Source organism: Triturus cristatus, chromosome 3_1, assembly GCF_964204655.1.
Source record: "Triturus cristatus chromosome 3_1, aTriCri1.1, whole genome shotgun sequence".
In the NCBI taxonomy this organism is placed as follows: Eukaryota; Metazoa; Chordata; class Amphibia; order Caudata; family Salamandridae; genus Triturus; species Triturus cristatus.
The window spans coordinates 793864457-793886364 of record NC_140583.1 but is presented as its reverse complement, the minus strand read 5'-3'; the positions used below and the strand labels follow the sequence as shown (position 1 = coordinate 793886364).

At 47.8% G+C, this 21908-nt stretch overlaps 1 protein-coding gene across 1 annotated transcript in view; it reads right to left on the bottom strand.

The window, feature by feature from the left end:
* COL6A3 (collagen type VI alpha 3 chain) overlaps window positions 1-21908 on the bottom strand; it is a 294883-nt gene that overhangs the window by 8844 nt on the left and 264131 nt on the right. Inside the window, exon 46 of the mRNA XM_085645092.1 lies at window positions 9506-9682. Coding sequence (XP_085501218.1) covers window positions 9506-9682 — 177 coding nt within the window. The remainder of the gene's footprint in view (window positions 1-9505; window positions 9683-21908) is intronic.

The following is a 21908-nucleotide window of genomic DNA, read 5'->3' as shown; positions in this document are numbered from 1 at the left end:
GCTGTTCAATCTATCAGCAAGCCAGACGGTGTTCGTACCTGGAATTGAATTGTGCTGATGCAGAGTGCTCCTCACCCGTGGGGCACCTTGTAGCGTTGATGTTAGGCGGCGGTCCCAGCCGCCGAGGAGCACCACCCCGTTTAACACGGGGGCCACGTGGTGAACTATGCAAAGAGCCACGAAATGGGGCACCGGCACAGGATAAGAACATCCACGGCCTGCTGAGGTTCATCTGAGAACTTTTAAATATTAACAGTACATTAGCGCACCATTTGTGGGAAGAGTTGTTCCGGCACTACCACCCCCAGGATACACTGCACAGAAGGACGGCCCATCTGTGGGCGTGCAATCAAGTATAAATGAGGGCGTATCAGTGACCGGAAATGCGCACCTTTACCGTTGAAGCCTTTGAAGAAGAAGTCACACTTCGAAACGCGTCGGCGTTAACAACGGGACAGCTGTTCAATCTATCAGCAAGCCAGACGGTGTTCGTACCTGGAATTGAATTGTGCTGATGCAGAGTGCTCCTCACCCGTGGGGCACCTTGTAGCGTTGATGTTAGGCGGCGGTCCCAGCCGCCGAGGAGCACCACCCCGTTTAACACGGGGGCCACGTGGTGAACTATGCAAAGAGCCACGAAATGGGGCACCGGCACAGGATAAGAACATCCACGGCCTGCTGAGGTTCATCTGAGAACTTTTAAATATTAACAGTACATTAGCGCACCATTTGTGGGAAGAGTTGTTCCGGCACTACCACCCCCAGGATACACTGCACAGAAGGACGGCCCATCTGTGGGCGTGCAATCAAGTATAAATGAGGGCGTATCAGTGACCGGAAATGCGCACCTTTACCATTGAAGCCTTTGAAGAAGAAGTCACACTTCGAAACGCGTCGGCGTTAACAACGGGACAGCTTTTCAATCTATCAGCAAGCCAGACGGTGTTCGTACCTGGAATTGAATTGTGCTGATGCAGAGTGCTCCTCACCCGTGGGGCACCTTGTAGCGTTGATGTTAGGCGGCGGTCCCAGCCGCCGAGGAGCACCACCCCGTTTAACACGGGGGCCACGTGGTGAACTATGCAAAGAGCCACGAAATGGGGCACCGGCACAGGATAAGAACATCCACGGCCTGCTGAGGTTCATCTGAGAACTTTTAAATATTAACAGTACATTAGCGCACCATTTGTGGGAAGAGTTGTTCCGGCACTACCACCCCCAGGATACACTGCACAGAAGGACGGCCCATCTGTGGGCGTGCAATCAAGTATAAATGAGGGCGTATCAGTGACCGGAAATGCGCACCTTTACCGTTGAAGCCTTTGAAGAAGAAGTCACACTTCGAAACGCGTCGGCGTTAACAACGGGACAGCTGTTCAATCTATCAGCAAGCCAGACGGTGTTCGTACCTGGAATTGAATTGTGCTGATGCAGAGTGCTCCTCACCCGTGGGGCACCTTGTAGCGTTGATGTTAGGCGGCGGTCCCAGCCGCCGAGGAGCACCACCCCGTTTAACACGGGGGCCACGTGGTGAACTATGCAAAGAGCCACGAAATGGGGCACCGGCACAGGATAAGAACATCCACGGCCTGCTGAGGTTCATCTGAGAACTTTTAAATATTAACAGTACATTAGCGCACCATTTGTGGGAAGAGTTGTTCCGGCACTACCACCCCCAGGATACACTGCACAGAAGGACGGCCCATCTGTGGGCGTGCAATCAAGTATAAATGAGGGCGTATCAGTGACCGGAAATGCGCACCTTTACCGTTGAAGCCTTTGAAGAAGAAGTCACACTTCGAAACGCGTCGGCGTTAACAACGGGACAGCTGTTCAATCTATCAGCAAGCCAGACGGTGTTCGTACCTGGAATTGAATTGTGCTGATGCAGAGTGCTCCTCACCCGTGGGGCACCTTGTAGCGTTGATGTTAGGCGGCGGTCCCAGCCGCCGAGGAGCACCACCCCGTTTAACACGGGGGCCACGTGGTGAACTATGCAAAGAGCCACGAAATGGGGCACCGGCACAGGATAAGAACATCCACGGCCTGCTGAGGTTCATCTGAGAACTTTTAAATATTAACAGTACATTAGCGCACCATTTGTGGGAAGAGTTGTTCCGGCACTACCACCCCCAGGATACACTGCACAGAAGGACGGCCCATCTGTGGGCGTGCAATCAAGTATAAATGAGGGCGTATCAGTGACCGGAAATGCGCACCTTTACCGTTGAAGCCTTTGAAGAAGAAGTCACACTTCGAAACGCGTCGGCGTTAACAACGGGACAGCTGTTCAATCTATCAGCAAGCCAGACGGTGTTCGTACCTGGAATTGAATTGTGCTGATGCAGAGTGCTCCTCACCCGTGGGGCACCTTGTAGCGTTGATATATATATATGGTGAACAAGGGCGCTTGAGCCCGAAACGCGTCATCTGTCGAAAGCTGCTGGGTATGAAATAAAACATCTTGCCTGAGAAACCAAGTGGTTCGTATCTCTTTCTTCGCTGCCGTGGTAGAGGTGGAAGGAGTAATTTTTGCAATATATATATATATATATATATATATATATATATATATATATTTATATATATATATCTATGAGAACAGGTGGAGGCCACTCGGGGGAGGACGTTGGAAGATCTTTATTGCGTGACAGCATAGGCATGATGCATTTCAGCCTTACGGCTTTCCTCAGATGCTGCTGTTTGCAAAGGGTAAATCTATCCCCACCTATGAATGTCCAGAGTCGATACCATTGGCGGGAATCCGCTGACCGTAAGTCACATGTTTGCACATCTATTGTAGTTCTGCCACAACTACAGCTCCCTGAATGCTGTAGAACCGGGTGAGTGTTGCTTGGTAGCGGCTAAATGTGATGACCCCTATAAGTATAGGGTGCCGTACTGGAACAGTGAGGAGTGCGCAATATGTGAGTCTTTGCTGTAAATTTTTTTTATTTTTTATTTTTTATTGAGATTTTACAAAATACAGAAAGTGCAACACAATTGAACAGGCCAGCCTTACATACGACATAATGCGTAATAGCTCAATGACAATATACACATTGGAGTGCAGTCACATACCTTTGCTGTAAAATTAATACTGATCTTCCTCCGGTCCCCTTCAACGCTCCAGCCTCATTATGCGTGTGCCGCCCGGACCGTGAGGCACAGTTACAGTGAACCTGTCTCCTTGTCAATGACAAGCTGCACCACGCAGCGATCCAGGGTTCAGGCGTGCACTCCGAGGCGGGTCGGAATCTATTCAATCCCTTGAACTTTTTAGCTGCAAGCAGCGGATGCCAGTAAAAGTCCCGGGCTCTTGTCGGAACGGAGCCTCCAACGTGCCTCTAGCTAGCGCGAACATATCCTAAAGCCCACTCACGATGAGAACAGGTGGAGGCCACTCGGGGGAGAACGTTGGAAGATCTTTACATATATATATTACTCTGGGGTTGAATGGTGAGCCTAACTGGGGAGGAGTGCGGGTCGTATGTGCATCTATAAAATATATCAATACTGGAGAACCACTGTGTACAGGTAAGTAACTTGTTTTTTCTCCAGTATTGTATCTTTTATAGATTCACATGCTTAAATCTGATTAAAGAGCAGTATATCTATAAATGAATAGGAACAACAATGAAGTTGGGAAGGCGAACAATCCTACCATGACAGTTTCAGAAAAGCATACAAATCAAACCAGAATTCTCTTAATACAGGTAGAAATAACCATCAAAAAAGATTATACAAGAATACACACCATAAGTAAATAAAGAAAACAGGATGGCTACAAGCCTCCTACCTTTGGCAAATATCTGCCTTTTGCCAACCATCTAGGCACTAATGCTTTGTGAACGTATGCGTCCTCGCCCACGTTGCTGCCCCGCATATGTCAGGGAGAAACGCCCCTGCAAACAGGGCTGAATAAGTTGTGACCTTTCTCGTCGAAGGGGCCTGCACTTGTGCAGGCAATGGATGTCCAGCCTTCTCATGGCATAAAACAATAGCTGAAGTGACCCAGCGAGCAATACTGGCCCTTGTTAGGGCGAGTCCCTTCCTGGGTGCAGAGTAAGAAACCAGCAGCTGAGAAGACTTACAAAAGGATTTTGTCCTTTGTAGGTAAAATTTCAAACAGCGTTTGATGTCCAGAGAATGGAGAGATTTTCCCGCCACCGTGGTCGGATTTGGAAAGAATGTAGGCTGAATTATAGGCTCATTGAGGTGATAAGATGATGGTACTTTAGGTATGAAAGAAAGATTCGTATGCAGAATAACTCTATCTGCTAAAAACTGAAGAAATGGTTCCTTTGTAGAAAAATCCTGGATTTCGCTGATACGTCTGGCTGACATAATGGCAAAGAGAAAGGAGAGACATTTTAAGTCACATTTGTGTATAGGTTCAAATGGAGAACATATTAGTTGTGATAAGACGGTATTTAGTTGCCAGACACTGGAGGAGATTTCACCAGTGGGTAGGTCCTGAATAAGTCTTTTAGAAATTCCTTAATAAGTCTATGAGACCACAATGAAGATTGATCTAGATGTCGTCTGTATCTAGAAATTACAGCAAGGTGAATCTTAATGGACAAATGGGAGAGTCCCGCCTTAGCAAGGTGTAAGAGATACGGGAATACTTGCTCCGGTGTGGATGAAAGAGGATGTAGAGAATAAACGCTGCACCACACACAGAACCTTTTCCATTTTGCAGAGTAACATTTGAGCGTGGAAGGAGCATGATAACTTAGTAAAGCTGCTTTGCAATTATTGGGTATGTTCCAAGTCTCAAATTCAATCAAGTGAGGAGCCAAGCTCATAAGTGAAGAGAAGGGATTTGTGGATGAATCAATTGCCCCATGTCCATGTAAAGCAGATCCTCCTTTGGAGGAAAGAGAATCGGAGTGCACTCTGATAGGCGAAGATGCTCTGTGTACCAAAATTGCCTTGCCCACCCGGGAGCGATAAGAATTATGTGGTACGGCTCCGGTTTTATTTTCTGGAGAACTTGAGGAATGAGAGGAAATGGGGGGAAGGTGTAGGCACATTTTCTTGTCCAGGAGACCATAAAAGCATTTTTTGTTTAGGTACATAGCGAATAGATCTAACGGTGGAAAGCCCCACGACCGGAAGACCATCTGCTACATCTGGTCGTTGAGCTCCCATTCGTGGCACTGTTTTGACACCCTGCTGAGTCGGACCACTGATTGTGCACTGCTGGCACATACTCCACTCAGAGTGAAATTTGGTTGAGAAGCCATTCCCAAATCTCTTGCACTTGAAGAGAGAGAACCTGAGATCTCGTGCCACCCTGTTTCTGGAGATAAAACATGGTGGTGGTGTTGTCCGTCTGGACCAAAACGGAAGATCCCCGAATCCGAGGCAAGAATGCTTTGAGGCCCAAGAACACCGCTCTTATTTCTAGAAGGTTTATGTGGCATTTCGATTCCTGTTTGGACCATTTTCCGTGCACTTGAAGCTCTTGGCGGTGAGCTCCCCAACCCTCCATGGACGCATCCGCCATCATCACAAACTGAGGAGTTGAGTGAATGGACAGGCCCTAAGTCAGGTTTTTCTCGATCTCCCACCAAGACATTGCAGCTCTCATATCAATCTCGAGATTTGAATCATGTCGTTTAATGACCCCTTGGATTGAACCCATTGAGTGTCCAGTTGCTCTTGCAAGTGGGCACATCCGAAGACGGCAATTGGGAATTAGTTGACTGCATGAGGACCCCAGTATAGATTTGTACTTTCTGACAGAAACAGACCTTTTTGACAATGTGTCAATTCCTGGAGATGCAAGACCCTTTCGAGAGTTGGAAAAGCTTTGCCTAGATTTGTATCGATGCGAGCTCCTAGAAAAGTCAGAGATTGGAAGGAATGAGAGAGGACTTTTCTAGATTGAGGCGGAGACCCAGGGACTGGAAGAGATTCCGACAAGTTTGAGTAGAGTTCCTGGCTGTCTGAAACGAAGGAGCTATTATTAACCAATTGTCCAGGTAGGGGAATACCTAGTGAGCTGAGCATCTCAGAAAGGCAGCTATTGGCGCCATGCATTCGGTGAAGACTCTGTGGGCCGACTTCAAACCAAAGGGAAGCACTCTGAACTGATAATGGCACACCACCACTTCGAACCTGAGATATCTTCGATGCTTGGTGTGAATGGGGATGTGAAAGTAAGCATCAAGAAGATCAAGAGATGACAGAAAATCCCCTTTTTCCATAAGAAGAAGGATACCATGCAGAGACAACATCTTGAAAGATTGGTTTTTGATTAATTTGTTCAGTAACCAGAGGACCAAGACCTGTCTCCATTTTCCTGTCTTCTTTAAGATTAAGGAGAAGTGGCAATAAAACCCCTGTTTACACTGACGTAAGGTTACCTTTTCTATGGCGTTTTGAGAGAAGAATTTTTATTTCCCTTTTGAGATCTGGCAGATGACGATGTAGAACCTTCGAAGGAGGGGTAGTTGGAGAATACTGAACAAACTCTATGGTATGACAGTGACGGAAGATATCCAGAACCCATCTGTCCGACGAGATGGACGTCCAATTTTTAAAGAATTTTGAGCAGGTTGGTTCGAATTGTTGAGGGACTGTAGTGGCGGGGGCCTGGAGAAACTCATTGCCTCTCGTTACAATATTGTTGTGTTCCGGCAGATTGCTGACTTTTACGACCGGTGGGTCGCAAGTAGGACGATGCAGTGCCGAACCTGTAAGGTTGATTGTATGCCTGATAGGATGTTTGAGGGTAATGTTAGAACCGCTGTTGGAACTGCATTCTGGATGCGTACTGCCCTCGAACTCTGCCCCGAAAGGACTGGAAATGACGTTGTAGCGTTGCCAGGGATTTAGCCGTATCTGTGTCCTTTTTTATAGATTGAAGGACTTCATCAATATTATTCCCAAATAGGAATTCGCTATCAAAAGGCATATCTCTCACCTTAGCCTGAACCTCAGGACGAAAGCTAGCTGCCTTCAGCCACCCCTGACGCCTCAACAGCGCAGCTCCTCCCATTTTGCCGGAGTGAAGTGGAAGAGATATCCGTCACAATCTCTATCATTTCAGTGGAATCTCTTTCCCCTTCCGGTAAGATGTCCCTTGCTTCCTTCTTCTTATCTTCGGGAAGATGTTCTAGGAGCTAAGAGATGTCTGACCACATCTGTCAGTCGTACCTACCCAGAATGGCCTTAGCGTTGGAGGCTTTTATATAAGTGGCTGCCAGGGCAGCAAACCTCTTCCCTATGTTGTCCAGTCCACGTCCTTCTTTCTCCGGAGGTGCAGAACTTTGAGATGCCGGATTTTTAGCTCTTCTTTGAGCAGCCTGCATGATTACTGAGGCATGTGGGTGAATTATCCGGGGCTTTGTACTTTTTATCCAGCTTCGGAATTACTACTGGGATAGAAGCTGGTGTCTGCATCAGTATTAGACCCTCCTGCCATAAGTAATCCACTATGGGAATTGCCCTAATGGATCATTGAGTGCCTGGCTTAAAGTCATATAAGAAACACTCCGTTTGTTTAACTGGCATGGGTAGATCAAAGCGCCTTGAGGCACGTTCTAAAAGGTCATGAAAGTTCCTGATGTCAACAGGGGGAGAGTCTGCAGGAGGAGGGATAGGAGATGACCATGTGGGAAGTACGTAATCATCCCATTCGTCCTGGGTGTCAACATCACTGTGTATCTCTCCTTCCTCTATCTGTTGTCAGTCCCCATTCCGTGATTCATCAGGAATAACAATAGGAGGAGGCAAAACCTTTTCCCTCGTGGGTCTAGGAGTCACTTGTCTTACGTGTTCCACCGGGGCCTGTTGAGGCGGTGGAGGATGCTGCAGAGCATTTGCCTCAGAAAAGCGTCAATAGTAGTAATTTAGCATGTGATGTAAGTCTGTTACCAATGACACTGGAACGTTAATAGATGGTTACCTAAAGTGGCAAGGATCCTCTTCCTCATGTTCTTGGAAAGATTCTCGCTGGGAACGGTAGCCGAGTCAGTGAAAAAATACTCTCTTGCATGGTCTGAGGATGGATTAATGTTCTCTATGTCCTCATCATCAAAGTCCTGATATTTGACTTTTAGCCAGGAAGGACTTTATACAGGGCCAAACGTGCTGTCATCCTCAGACTCCAGGGAGTCAAGCAAATGTGTTGGTGGCAGCGGAGACATTTTTTAATAGTCTTTAACCTTAGGAAGTCCCAAATTTATTTTTTTTCCCGTCGACGGTACTGTCAGCGGTGTCGACGCTGACACCACCACCGTCGGCGGAAAGGAGGACAGCGTCGTCGACGGAGGGTCGTAGACAGAGAAATCCTCGTCGACGGAGGAAGGCTCGTTGACGAAGGTCTCGTTGTCGGAGAGGTTCCCGTCGAGGGTGACACCATTGTCAGAGTTAACAGCGGGCGGGTCGACGCAGCGGCCGTCAACGTAGTGACCGTCAACGTTGTCGCCGTCACTGTAGCAGCTGTCGACGGCAAAGGAATTACCCCAGTCTAACAGAAAGGGCTCTCGTCGATGACGCCGTCAGCGGATGAGAAGAAAGATCTCTTACAGGTGTTAAAGAAGCAGAAACTGGAGCAGATGATAATTTTGGAGCTCCTTCTGTCTGCTTTCTGTGACATTTCTCTTCAGATCTTTCCTGCTCCTTTGATTTTGATCTCTTGGAGTCCCCTTGGCGAGAAGAGGAGCTACCTTCCTTTTTTTAATGGAGGAAGAGTGGGGCTTTTCCTCAGTGTCAGAGCCAGATTCAGAAACTGCTTTTTTCCTCTGGAGCCAATGGAGCAGTCTTCCTTCCCTATCCTTGACGTTTTTGGCCGAGAAGCTGCTGCAGTATTTGCATTCCCTAGGCTTATGGTCTGGGTAGAAGAAATAGAAACATTGCTTGTGGGGATCTTCTGAGAAAAGTCTAGATATGCCACAAGACTTACAGGGCCTAAACAACCCTGTTTATCTGGCATTATGAAGGTTACAGAAAGAAAATACCTTGAGCTGAAAGCTGGAGGTCAAACGTTGAAAATAATAAAGCTGTCACTGAGCAGAGCTCAGACAGACTCCCAATCACACAACATGGGGTAAGAAATCTGAGGTGTGGTGGCTCTGTGGAGAGGGTTACTCTGAGGACTCTGCTGTGATTGGCTGAACTTTGGATGTTATAAAATGATGTTGATAGAGTGGTCAATTGACTATTCTCTCTATGGAGGTCTATGTAATGTTTTCAGTACTACTATTCCTATTGTTACCGTGGGACTCCCACCATGACGACGGGGAAGGTTCAAGCATGTGAATCTATAAAAGATACAATACTGGAGAAATGTGCATATTGGATAAATGGAAGTATAAGAAAATAACTGGGAAGGGGCTTTAAGAGACAGAGAAAACACACAATTAAGAATTATGATGGTTTTTGAAACATTGCTCTATTAGAGTGTATGGAATATCGGCCATCTCAATTATCCACTCACACTTATCTCAAACCCCGACTTGTATATAGCTCACTGTTGTGGTCCACTCACCAGGAACACAAGCCTTTTCACATTCTTTCTGTGTGTCGAATCTGTTGTCATTCCCGCTGCAGCCTCCGTACCAGAACCTGGCACAGCTCTTAGTCAGTGGGTCGTAGTACCATCTCAGCACATGGTTCCGGCAGGGTCCCTCGTCCTTTTGTATTTGACAGATGTTAGTGACTGCAACTAAGGAAAAACATAATGATCACCTGCGTGCAGAGTTGTGGCACTAAACAACAATTCATAAGAGACCATCTTCGTAACATATCTTGACAAGAAGCAAAAATAGAATACAGACATGGAAAACAAATGCAAACACACCACAGCACAGCATTGGTCTTTACCAGGAGAAAGGCACATTCTTTTTGTTTTCTAAACTTGATGAAGGTGATAGGTGTGAGTTTAGTTGCCCTTTATTTTTCAGTGAAACATTAGCAGTGTGAACTCTTATACTTGTAGGCCTTACAAATGTCAGTTTACAAATTTCACCTTAGACATGCTAAATATTCAAACTGGGGGTCTTTTTGTGTCCAATGATATCCTGTCTGCCTTATCACAAGTGCATTATATCTTATGGCATCAGTAACAACTCAAGTGGGATATCCGTCACGTTTGTGAGGGAGTACCCATCCACCAAACTCTAAATCAGGACCTAAGTCTCCCCAGACTGTAAGGGTTTAGTCTTCGAACTATGAGGCTAGTATCCCTGAGAGGCTCAATTAGCTGATGCCCCATCCAACTATATCTCAGTTCTGCTGCCTCATCTAGAGGTGGTGGAACCTCTTAGCTTCCGACGCCACTAGCTCAGTTGACTCCACTGGTGGAAACCCTGTGCCATTGACCTATCCACTGCAAGATTCAAGACCCTGGCTCTGCAGCAAGGGATGGATAACAGCGTGAAGAAACACACCATGACTCCCACACACTGTAAGAAAACTCCCAGGGCATCCTGGCATTGTTTTTTGTTTCTCTACAATAATGGTATGCAGTTCCGAATGTGTAAAGCAGGTAGTTGTATGTGATCAGGGGCTCCACATGGAGGTCTAGAGCCAAAAGTCAGGAGAGGAGTTTCCTCCTTTCGGAAAAAGACCCTCTCCACCCAGCCAGCTTGGTGTCACCTATACTGATCTTGGGCCCTCACACGCACTGCACCCTACGGCATAAGGAAGAAAGATCTCCGCCAAGAAGGCCCCATCTTGGATGCCGATCGGGTATTGCAGCGCCGATCCGATAAGGAGTAGACCCGATGATAAAGCAAGACACCTAGCTGGCTGGGTGTGTGAGGGTCTTTTTCCGAAAGGAGGAGACTCTTCTCCTGACTTTTGGCTCTACACCACCATGTGGAGCCCCTGATCCCATACAACTACCTCCCTTACACATTAGGAACTGCATACCATTTTTGTAGAGATGTATTAACGGGCATGTATGCTGGACCTGGATAAAAAATAGCCCTAGTTTCCCTCCCTTTGGATACATTGTTTTTTGTTTTTCAGGAAAACATAGCTTGGTAGGTTTTTAAAAACGAAAAAATGCCAACTAGCCCACAATAACAAGTTGGCTGGTGAGCCCTATATTTTTTTCCCAAAGTGCTTCTAATATGTTGCCAGTTGTGAATGAAGACAATTGAATGATACTCAGATGAGTCTGAGTCTTTTCTGGTGCATACTATACATAATTTGGGGTCTCGGACCCCGTAACCAGTAAGAGGTACACGTTTTGTAACTAGTAATGATGTGAGTTGGTATATGTTAGAAAGGGAAGTCTTCTTCATGGCTCTGAAGAGTGTGCTTCCCTGCCCCATGTTGATCTTCTGGCAAGTCACTGGAAAGTTGCTGTAGGTCCTCTTATCCCTACTTCAGTGAACATGACAACCATGCGTTTCCACAGAGGGTCTGTGGTAGACAGACAGTGGCGTCAGTATTCATCTATACTCAGGGGTACCTGTATCCTTGTACCCTTTAGGAGGGGTTGCCTACCAGTTTCCTCCTGAGAAAGTGTGTAAAGTCTCACTTAACTGGGTTCCTTTTGCCTCTGCCTTATCTGGGATGTGTGTTTTCACAGCCAGTGAGTTCACAGGGTGAGGATGGTGAGCCATTCTGTTAAAAGTGAGCTGAGATTATGTCTGTTTGGCTAAATATTCCAGCTCACCTGTGCTCCTCCCTCTTCCCTGTAGAAGCTTGGTGGGTTGTGGTAGGGCCTCGCTCTTATCTGTCTTTAGCTCAGACTGTTTCTGCTGGGACAGCCCCCTCAGGGCAGGGCTCCTGGTCTGGAGTTATTTTAAAATTCCTTTCTGGGAATAGGCTAAACAGGTAGAGATTGCGAAGGAGGCCAACAGGCCTACCTCATGCACTGATCAAACAGTGAAGAGAGCAGAAAAGGTGCCCCAGGATTAGCGGGACACCCAGAGTTTAAAAGTAGCAGAATCCCTGATTGGATCAGCCTATCAATCACAGAATGATACAAGTCTGGCCTTATCGGCCAGTTGGTCATTTAAGGATGTTCTCCACTTCTGACCAGGCTCCCACAAGGGGTCATTGAGGATGCTGAGATCCAGGTGTGGAATCCAGGAGAATTGTATTGTTTATCTCCCTACAACAGAGGGAACAGGGTTTGGACTTGAAAAGGTGTGTCTTTGACAGATTACTGGTGAAAGGAATTTTCCAGACTGATGGAAGGAACTGGGCTTCAGCTCATGAGGTGGCATACCAGTCGAGGACAAGCTATTTCTGAGGCTTGTGGAGGGATGCTGCACTTTGAAGCTCAAGATAAGGAAACTTTTTGCACATCAACATCGAAAGTGATAGTGAAGCTCCATTCTGTCATTGCAGGTGAGGCTGCTTTGCCCTTTCGCTCTCCCCTGTGGGAGCCTGTGGCTGCTTCCTGTTACTATCTGTAGCTGGGAGAAGAGTGCCTTGTTCAAGAAAATAATTTAAATGCTTGTTTCTTGCCCCAGGACTTGCATAGTCTTCAGATTTGTCCTTGCTTATCCTGCACTAGTACCAAGTATCACCATCGCCCTGGGTGCCCTGCTATTAGAAACTCTAAACTATGACCAGTGGGGTCTATGGTACAGACCCCAACCCTTTTTTTGTTTTATCTGAGGGCATCAGAGTGGACTGGTATCCTGGTCAGCCACTACCCTCCTACAGCTAGCCCAGTGGCTCTAGTATACTCCAATAACTGTGCCAAGAAACCAGGCACCTGTAACCAGACCCCTGACACCACCTTAGTGGTGTCCACACTAAGAAAGGGTAAGCACTTCTGTTGCTTTGGCTGGTGGGACAGTGGGTAGACCAGGAACATTTGGCTTCATATCAACTGTTGAAACTACATCACTGCAATACAAGTATTGGTATCATTGCTCTAGCTTTGAAGAGTAACCCTTTGAAGTACGGTCTGTATAATGTAAAAAAAAGAATAAGTGGCAGTACCCAAAGCTCTGCCCAGAAGCTCCCTGTCTCCCTGTTTAAATGTCAGAGTGCTGTATGCCAAAGCTGTGTAGTCTTAATTCGACCTCACACCTCTTTAAAACACTATCAGACACTCCCTAACCCCGTATCTCACTCTTTCAAGGTTCCTACTTTCTTCCTTTGTGACGTTTCTTTCCAGCTTTTATTTATTTATTTTGCAGTTTTATACGGCACAAACTTGACCCAAAGGTATTGGAGCACTTTACAAGAGCACCAATTATATTAAACAAGGAAACATTTTATGTTTTTTATTTTTTAGGTACAGGAAGATTGAACGATTTGCCTAGAATCAGAATGTTGAGCTGATGTAGCGACTTAAACCAGGTTCCCCGACTCCAAAGTCGGCAGCTCTGGCTATTATGCCACATCTTCTACCCACTTTCGCTTCCTCCTTCTTCCCCATTGTGTGTTTTGCTCTTGGTGAATGTCAGATGAGTAAAAAAAAGTGCCAGTGCCCAAAAATAAGTGTTGGTGGGCCCCACCACCAATCCCCGGCACCAATTAAGCACTGCTCAGATGCCATCCACCATCCAGAGGAAAGAGTATAAGGACTCAAACAGCAGTTTTGAAGTCTCAGTCTGGAAAAAAAATCTGGTTCACTTTCTTTAGAAGAGAACTAGTAGCATGCCATCTTTGTTTTTAGGGCTACGTGTTCCTTGGGGGCGAACTTGGAGCCGAATGTCCAGGGTGAATCCAAATGAACTGGCATTTTGTGGTAGTTGAGGCTAGAAGTCCTCTAAATAATAAAGTAATCAAACTAGTACAACTAGCCTTTGTTTCTGCGTGAGTAGGATTTTGGCTATAGTCAATGTTTTGTTCCTAGCGGCTAGTTAAAGGTAACAAATATTTCCGTGTGTGCCATGAGGGTTAAAGAGCTTCAGCACCAGTTTGATCCCTAGATATTGTATGGTCGGTCAAACGCCAGCCTGCTGGGTTTGCCGGATACCATAGGTGGGTCAGTTTGTGGTAGCCACGCTATACATTCTTCAACATAACATGGCATGAAATCACATTTTGTTTTCCTATTTTTGAGGCTAAAGTGCCAGCCTGGCTGCATGAATGTATTCCTTTCGCGTCTCCTTTAATTTGTGGGTCCTTGTTCCAATATGGTTCAGTGTCATTACCAAGCTGGCCTGTTTGTACTTAACTCGATAATTACTGCATTATTTGCTAACAAACCATCCAAACCCGGTATCCCTGTTTATTCAGCCTCAGGAAAGGATTATTACCTTTTAAAATGCAGAGCAGAACCAAGCTATCATCTCATTATGCGGATTTACATTTTCCGAACTCTACTATTTCCAAAATTGTGGCATTAAAGAAAGAAAACATGGAAAGGATTAGTTTGCAGTCAGAGAATGACAAGCAGTAATGTATGTTTGGCTCTCCTTCAAGTCTAACTCAAACCAGATTAACAGACAGAAATCTGTTTGTCTCATAAATAAAGATGAAAAGTAGCTGCATGCCCCACCCACCTAAGCGGCAGAGCGTCTACACTTTTCACAGGGGCTCTCCCAGGACACAAACCTGCCATCAACATTATTTCAAGATACTTTGGAAAAGGTGCCCTGAAGTCGCTCCTTCGATGACAGGCTAAAGGTTAGATGGGCTTGGATTCTCATTTCCTCCCTCTCCCACCTGAGCAAGTTAGATTATCACTAGTTGCCAGTTTGAAAAGCTTGTGTCACTGGGCAGTTTAGAAAACTTGCGTCAGTGAGCAGTGTGGGAGACTTGCCTTTTATGGACACTGTGAGAAGCTTGCAGTAATGCACAGCCTGAGGAGCTTGTACCGGGAGGCAGTAAAAAGATCTGGAGCTGGTTGAAAATGTGAGTCAGGAGCACTTGTCAGCAGAGTGAGAAGCTTGCAGTAATGGGCAGTAGGAGAAGCTTGCACAGGTAGGCAGTGCAGGAGCTGGTCGGCAGTGTGGAAGACTTGCACCTTTAGGCAGCATCATAAAGTGGCTGTAGTGCCCATCTTAAAGAGGCTGCGTTGGTGGCCAGCATGAGATGCTGACACTAACAGACAATATTGGACACTTAGAAGGGTAGGTAGCAGAAGAATCTTGTATGAGTGGGCAGAGTGTAAACAATGTGCTGGTGGGCACCATGTAAACTTTGAACAATTGGACATAAAGGGGCAAATTTATCATAGTGTTGCGTTGGTCTTGCGTCACACAATAGGACACAAAGGCAATGCCATGATAAAGTTATCAAGCTACAAAGGCCACCTTGCATGGCCCTAAGTGGCTTGATAAATCTACAGTAACACAGCACAGCTCAAATCACAGTGTTGCCTTACTCTGCTCCAAGGAGGCGTTCCATGGCTAGAGCGTGGGTGTTTCCACACATCCACCCATGGATTTTGGTGCATTTCCAGATGAACAAGTTACTTACCTTCGGTAACGCTTTTTCTGGTGGATACAATATCTGCCTGTGGATTCCTCACCTTGTGAATATCCCCTGCGCCAGCATTCCACTGAACTTTTTTCCCCAGCTCTCTGCGCCGCCGTGGACGTCATAATACCTCGGCTCCGCTCGCGACTCCGTATGACGTCACCGGAGCCATAAGAGAGCCACGTCGGCGTGATGACATCAGTTCCACCCATTTTGTCCGTGCCTCCGAGGCGCTCAGGTGGACCAACGACAGATTCAAAGTATACACGGTATACAATATACAATCAAATACACATAGTACATATACAAAAGGAAAGCTAAAGAAAACAAGCATTTCCTGCCAATGTACCAGAAAGAAAGAAGCTACAAAGCATAACAACATCTCAAGCAAGACATCTTTTAAGGTATACAAAGGTGGACGATGGGGAGGCGGTGGGCCAGTGAGGAATCCACAGGCAGATATTGTATCCACCAGAAAAAGCGTTGCCGAAGGTAAGTAACTTGTTCTTCTGCCAGTGGATTCCTCACCTTGTGAATAGATTCCCACAGCAGTCCCACTCCCGGAGGAGGGTGTCCACCTTCCTATACCAAAAAGTCTTGCAAGACAGAGCGCGCAAAGTGGCCCTCCCTCCTCATCTCAGAATCTAAGCAATAATGCTTTGCGAAGGTATGGAGGGAGGCCCAAGTCGCGGCTTTACAAACGTCTGCCACAGGAACACCCCTGGCCAAAGCAGAGGTAGAAGACTTAGCTCTAGTTGAATGAGCTCTAATACCCTCGGGAGGAACCTTACCAGCCAGGGCGTAGCAGATCTTGATGGTCAGGATGATCCATCTGGACAGAGTATGCTTGTGCACAGCTTTTCCTTTAGAATGTCCAACATAGCCCATGAAGAGCTGATCGTCCAAACGAAAGTCTTTCGTTCTGTCCAAGTAAAAGCTCACAGCTCTTTTTGGGTCCAGACGATGAAGTCTTTCCTCCTCCTTGGAGGGATGAGGAGGTGGATAAAAAACAGGGAGAGTAATAGACTGCCCCAAATGAAACGGAGTAACTACTTTAGGTAGGAAAGCAGCCCTGGTCCTGAGTACCATCCTTTCAGCATGTAATGTTAAAAACGGGGGTTTAGAACTAAGAGCTTGAAGCTCACTCACTCCTTGCCGAGGTTATGGCTACAAGAAAGACCGTCTTAAAGGACAACAGCCTCAAAGGACAACTATGAAGAGGCTCAAACGGAGACCCCATTAGAAAAGTTAAGACAAGATTAAGGTCCCACTGTGGCATTACAAAAGGAGTAGGTGGAAACCTGTTTGTAAGGCCTTTGATAAACCTTAGTACAATAGGAGATCTAAATAATGACGGTTGATCAGGAAGACATAGAAAAGCCGATAAGGCCGATAGATAGCCCTTGACCGTGGCCACAGCACAGCCCTGCTGAGCTAAGGAAAGAGCAAACTGAAGCACATCAGGAAGATGAGATTTTAAAGGGTCAATGGATCTCTCTACACCATTTTACAAACTTAGACCACCTATATGAGTAAATGGACTTGGTGGAGTGTCGCCTGGCCGATAAAATAACATCCACCACATCAGGCGGGAGAGAGAAGGAATTCAGGTTGCCCCGTTCAATCTCCAGGCATGAAGGTGTAAGCTCTGGAGGTGGGGGTGTAGAACCTGCCCCTCCTAATGCCAGAGGAGGTCTGCCCTCAGAGGGAGATGGAGAGGAGGGCACGAGGAGAGGTGGAGAAGATCTGTATACCACACCCTTCTTGGCCAATCCGGGGCGACCAAAATAACTTGGGCCCGGTCTTGGCGAATCTTCCTCAGAACCCGAGGAATCAAGGGTATGGGAGGCAACGCGTAAAGGAGTTGTGAACTCCAACTCAACTGAAACGCGCCCCCCAACGCCCCCTACATCAGAAACTGGAGACTGCAGAATGGCGGGCAATGCGCGTTCTCGCGGGTGGCAAATAGGTCTATCCGAGGAGACCCCCACGTCCGAAAGACGTGACGAACTACCTCCGGATAAAGCCTCCACTCGTGGTCGACGGAGACTGCCGACTGAGACTGTCCGCACGTACGTTCAGCACCCCGGCCAGATGATTCGCCATCAAGCAAATCCGATGATCCTGAGCCCAGGACCAGAGCCGTAACGCTTCCCTGCAGAGACAGTACGACCCCACCCCTCCCTGCTTGTTGACATACCACATCGCGGTAGTGTTGTACGTCAGGACTTGAACCGACTGACCGCGAAGGGAAGGGAGGAAGGCCTTGAGCGCCAAACGAATCGCCCGCAATTCCAGAAGGTTGATGTGAAGCAACCTTTCCTCTGGAGACCAAAGACCTTTGATCTCCAGATCCCCCAGATGAGCACCCCACCCTAGGGTGGAGGCATCCGTTATCACTGTGGCTACCGATGGAGGCATATGGAAGGGCTTCCCTTGAGACAGATTGCCCCCACGCTCCACCAAGACAGATCCGCCGCAGCTTCTCTAGAGATCTTGATCGACTTACTGAGATCTCTGTTGTGCTGATACCACTGCCTGCGGAGGCACCACTGGAGCGCCCTCATGTGCCAGCGTGCATGGTTGACCAACAGAATGCAGGAAGCGAACAGACCGAGCAGACGAAGGACCTTCAGAACTGGAACAACCGCTCCATTGTGGAATAAAGGGATCAACTCCTGAATGTCGAGAATTCTTTGAGGAGGAGGAAATGCTCGACACACAGTAGTGTCCAGTACCTCCCCTATGAACAGGTTGCGTTGAGAGGGCACCAGGTGAGATTTGGGCACATTGATCGAAAACCCCAAGTCGAATAACAGCTGAGATGTTACCTGCAGATGATGTTGCACCATCTCTGGGGACTCTGCCTTCAGAAGCCAGTCGTCCAGGTAGGGGAAAACCGGAATCCCCGACCTCCTGAGATGAGCAGCCACCACTGCCATCACCTTCGTGAAGACTCGAGGTGCGGTAGTAAGACCAAATGGGAGGACCGCAAACTGGTAGTGTTGCGACCCAACCGTAAAACGGAGATACTTCCTGTGCGACTTTAGGATTGGGACATGGAAGCACGCGTCCTGCAAGTCGATCGACACCATCCAGTCTCCTTGCTGCAACGCTTGAAGAACCTGTGCAAGGGTTAGCATCTTGAATTTCTCCTGTTTCAGGTAAAAATTCAAGACTCTGAGGTCCAGAATTGGACGCAATCTGCCGTCCTTCTTGGGAATCAGGAAATACCGGGAGTAGCATCCCTGACCCCTTTCCTGCTCCGGAACCACCTCTATCGCACCTTTTTGTAACAAAGTAAGAACCTCCTTCTGCAGAAGAAGCAGATGGTCTTCTGAGCAAAAACCCTGGCAAGGAGGGTAAGGGGGAGGAAACTCCCGAAAGGGAAGGGCGTACCCAGTCTCCACAAGGTTTAAAACCCAAAGGTCAGTCGTAACAGATTTCAAACCTTGCAGAAAGTGGGACACCCGACCACCCACAGGTCTCACATGATCTAGGTTGGGGGATCTAGGGCTGCTTCCCTGAAGCTTCATTGAGAGCAGAGGAGACAGAAGATGAAGATGGGTTGCGGCCAGAACCTCTCCGTCCCCTTTGCCTTCCTCTATACGACCTATATAGGGGATTCTGCTGCTGCTGATGAGGTTGCCGGAAGGAACGAAATGAGGATCTCCCAAAGCCTCTGAATTTCCTAAGACCAAGGGCCTCATGTAGGTAGCCAAATACCGGTCGGTAACGGCCGATTTTCGGTAATTATACCGTTACCGACCGGTATTTAGGCTTTTGGTATGTAGGGGGACAATTTCTGTATTCGGAATTTACCGAATCGGTAAAATTACCGAATCGGTAATTTTACCGAATCGGTAAATTCCGAATACAGAAATGAGATGTAGGGGGAGTGTGTGGGTGTTGTTTGGAGTCGGTATTTACCACCAACTAATAGTTGGTGGTAAATAAAGAATGGATGTGGAAAAGCATTTCATAGCGCCTAGAAGTGTGCAATGTGGCAGACATACATGCCCTTAGGGCATGTATGTGTGCCACATGTGCACACATGGCCGAATCAGGGGTGCAACAGGGTGTCAATGTGACACCCTGCAACCCTTGCATGTGTTCCCCCCATTACCGAATCGGTATTTACCGATTCGGTAATGAGGCATACCTTCCCATCAATGGGAAGGTATGCCTCATTACCGAATCGGTAAATACCTATTCGGTAATTACCGAATTTTACCGAATCCGTAATAATTACCGACTCATTACCTACATAGCATTTACCACTTCATAAATACCGAATCGGTATGATTCGGTATTTATGAAGTGGTAAATGCAAGCCCACCTACATAAGGCCCCAAATCCCTTAGCAGGAGTTTGTAATCCTAAAGATTTTGCCGTTACCCTGCTATCTTTAAATCTTTGCAAGGTGGAATCAGCCTTCTCGCCAAAACGTTTCTCCCCATCAAAAGGCAAGTCTACCAAAGTGGCTTGAACATCAGAAAAGAAGCCGGAAGAACGAAGCCACGCTTGCCTCCTAGTGGCCATAGAAGATCCCATTATCCTTGCCACAGAATCAGCCGTGTCAAGCCCCAACTGAATTACCTGCCTTGCAGCAGCCTGAGTGTCAGTGACAACCTCCATAAAAGAAGATTTCTCTCCTTCCGGCAGCTTAGGGGCTAACAACTTCATAGAGTCCATCAAGGCGTGAACGTAGCGCCCCAGCAAACAAGTGGCATTGGTCGATTTAAGCGCCATGCTTCCTGAAGAAAAGACCTTCCTGGCTGCTTGATCAGTCTTTTTAGAATCCCTATCCGCTGGAGTCTGAGGGAAGGCGCCTGAAGCATGCTTCGAGCATGAAACCTGCACCACAAGGCTTTCTGGAGAGGGATGGGAAGAAAGAAAACTTGGATCCCCAGGGGCCACCCTATATCTCCTTGCCACCTGTCTGGAGACTGCAGGCGAAGAGAGTGGCTTACGCCAAACGTCCATAACAGGCTCCAAGATAGCCTCATTAAAAGGTAACAAGGGTTCAACATTTGAAGTAGGCGAATGAAGAACTTCAGTAAGGAGGTTTGGTTTATACTCAGCAGAGGGTAACTGCAAGTCCAGCAACTCTGCGGCCTTATTACTAACTAAATGATAGGGGGCCAGTTCTTGTGGCGGTGAAGATCTAGTAGATGAATGCTCCCACTCCGGAGTAGTATCAAGACCACTAGCATCTTGAATGCCACTTCCTCCCTATAACGTTCCTCTTCCAAGACCCTCTGGGCCTCTCTCCTGGAACGGATCCGAGGAACCGGCATCGGCGGCGCCGTACGTGGAGTCGGTGGAACCGAACGTGGAGTCGGCGGCATCGGAGTCGGCGGCGCTGGGGTTGGCGGCGCCGGACGTGGAGCCGAGGGAGTCAGCAACGGCGTCGAGGAGGGCTCCGAAGAAGGCCGATCCAAACGAAGCCGAGATGGATCACCAGACGGGGCCGGAAACTGCCATGAAGGAGCCATCGGCAAAAAGGGCATAAATGGGGCCTGAGCATAATGCTGCGGCACTCCCAAGGTGTATGCCATAGGACCCACGGGACCAGATGGTGCGCCGGATGGGAAGGCAGCCCGTTGAAAAATCCCATACATCGCATTAAGGAAATGCGTCGAATCCGCACCCGGAGTCGGGAACTGCAGATAAGGGATTGATCCTGAATCCAGTCGAGGAGTACCTGGAACCGGAGCCGCAGTGTCCTCAACAGGTGCCACAGGATCAGCCGGCTCCGGAGAAAGCTCTTTCTCGTTTTCCTGCTCGACGTCAGAAGCAGAAGACTCCACCGGCGCCGGAGACTGCGCCGGTGACTGTGCCGTAGACTGCGCTGGGGACCGTGCTGGGGACCGCACCGGAGTCCGCTTCGGCGAAGGTGACCTCTCTGGAGACTTCCTGGGAGATGGAGAAGGAGATACAACATCCTTACTTCGACGCCGAGGCGACAGCGATCTCAAAGTCCTACTTTTCGAAGACCGGCACCGAGAGCTATGCTTTCTTTTCTTGTGATGCTTCTTCAACTTCGAAGAGTGTGAAGTCAACGACTCCGGCCTCGATTTCTCCTTCTTTCTACCTCTCCTTTCCTTCTTCGCCTTGGCCATGAAGAGTTTCACCTCTCTCGCCTTCAAGGCCTTGGGATTCATTCTTCTGCAACTGGAACAGTCCTCCACGTCGTGGTCTGAAGAAAGGCACCACAAACAATCCTCATGGGCGTCAGTCATTGACATGTGGCCCCCCACATTCCCTACAAGGTTTGAAACCAGACTTCCTCGTCGTAGACATGGTGAATCCAGAAACAATAACCACTACAAGACTACAAAGTAGCAGGAGAGTGCTGGAAAACCGTTACGCGTCGACGGCGCGGAAAAAAGGGAACTGACGTCATCACGCCGACGTGGCTCTCTTATGGCTCCGGTGACGTCATACGGAGTCGCGAGCGGAGCCGAGGTATTATGACGTCCACGTCAGCGCAGAGAGCTGGGGAAAAAAGTTCAGTGGAATGCTGGCGCAGGGGATATTCACAA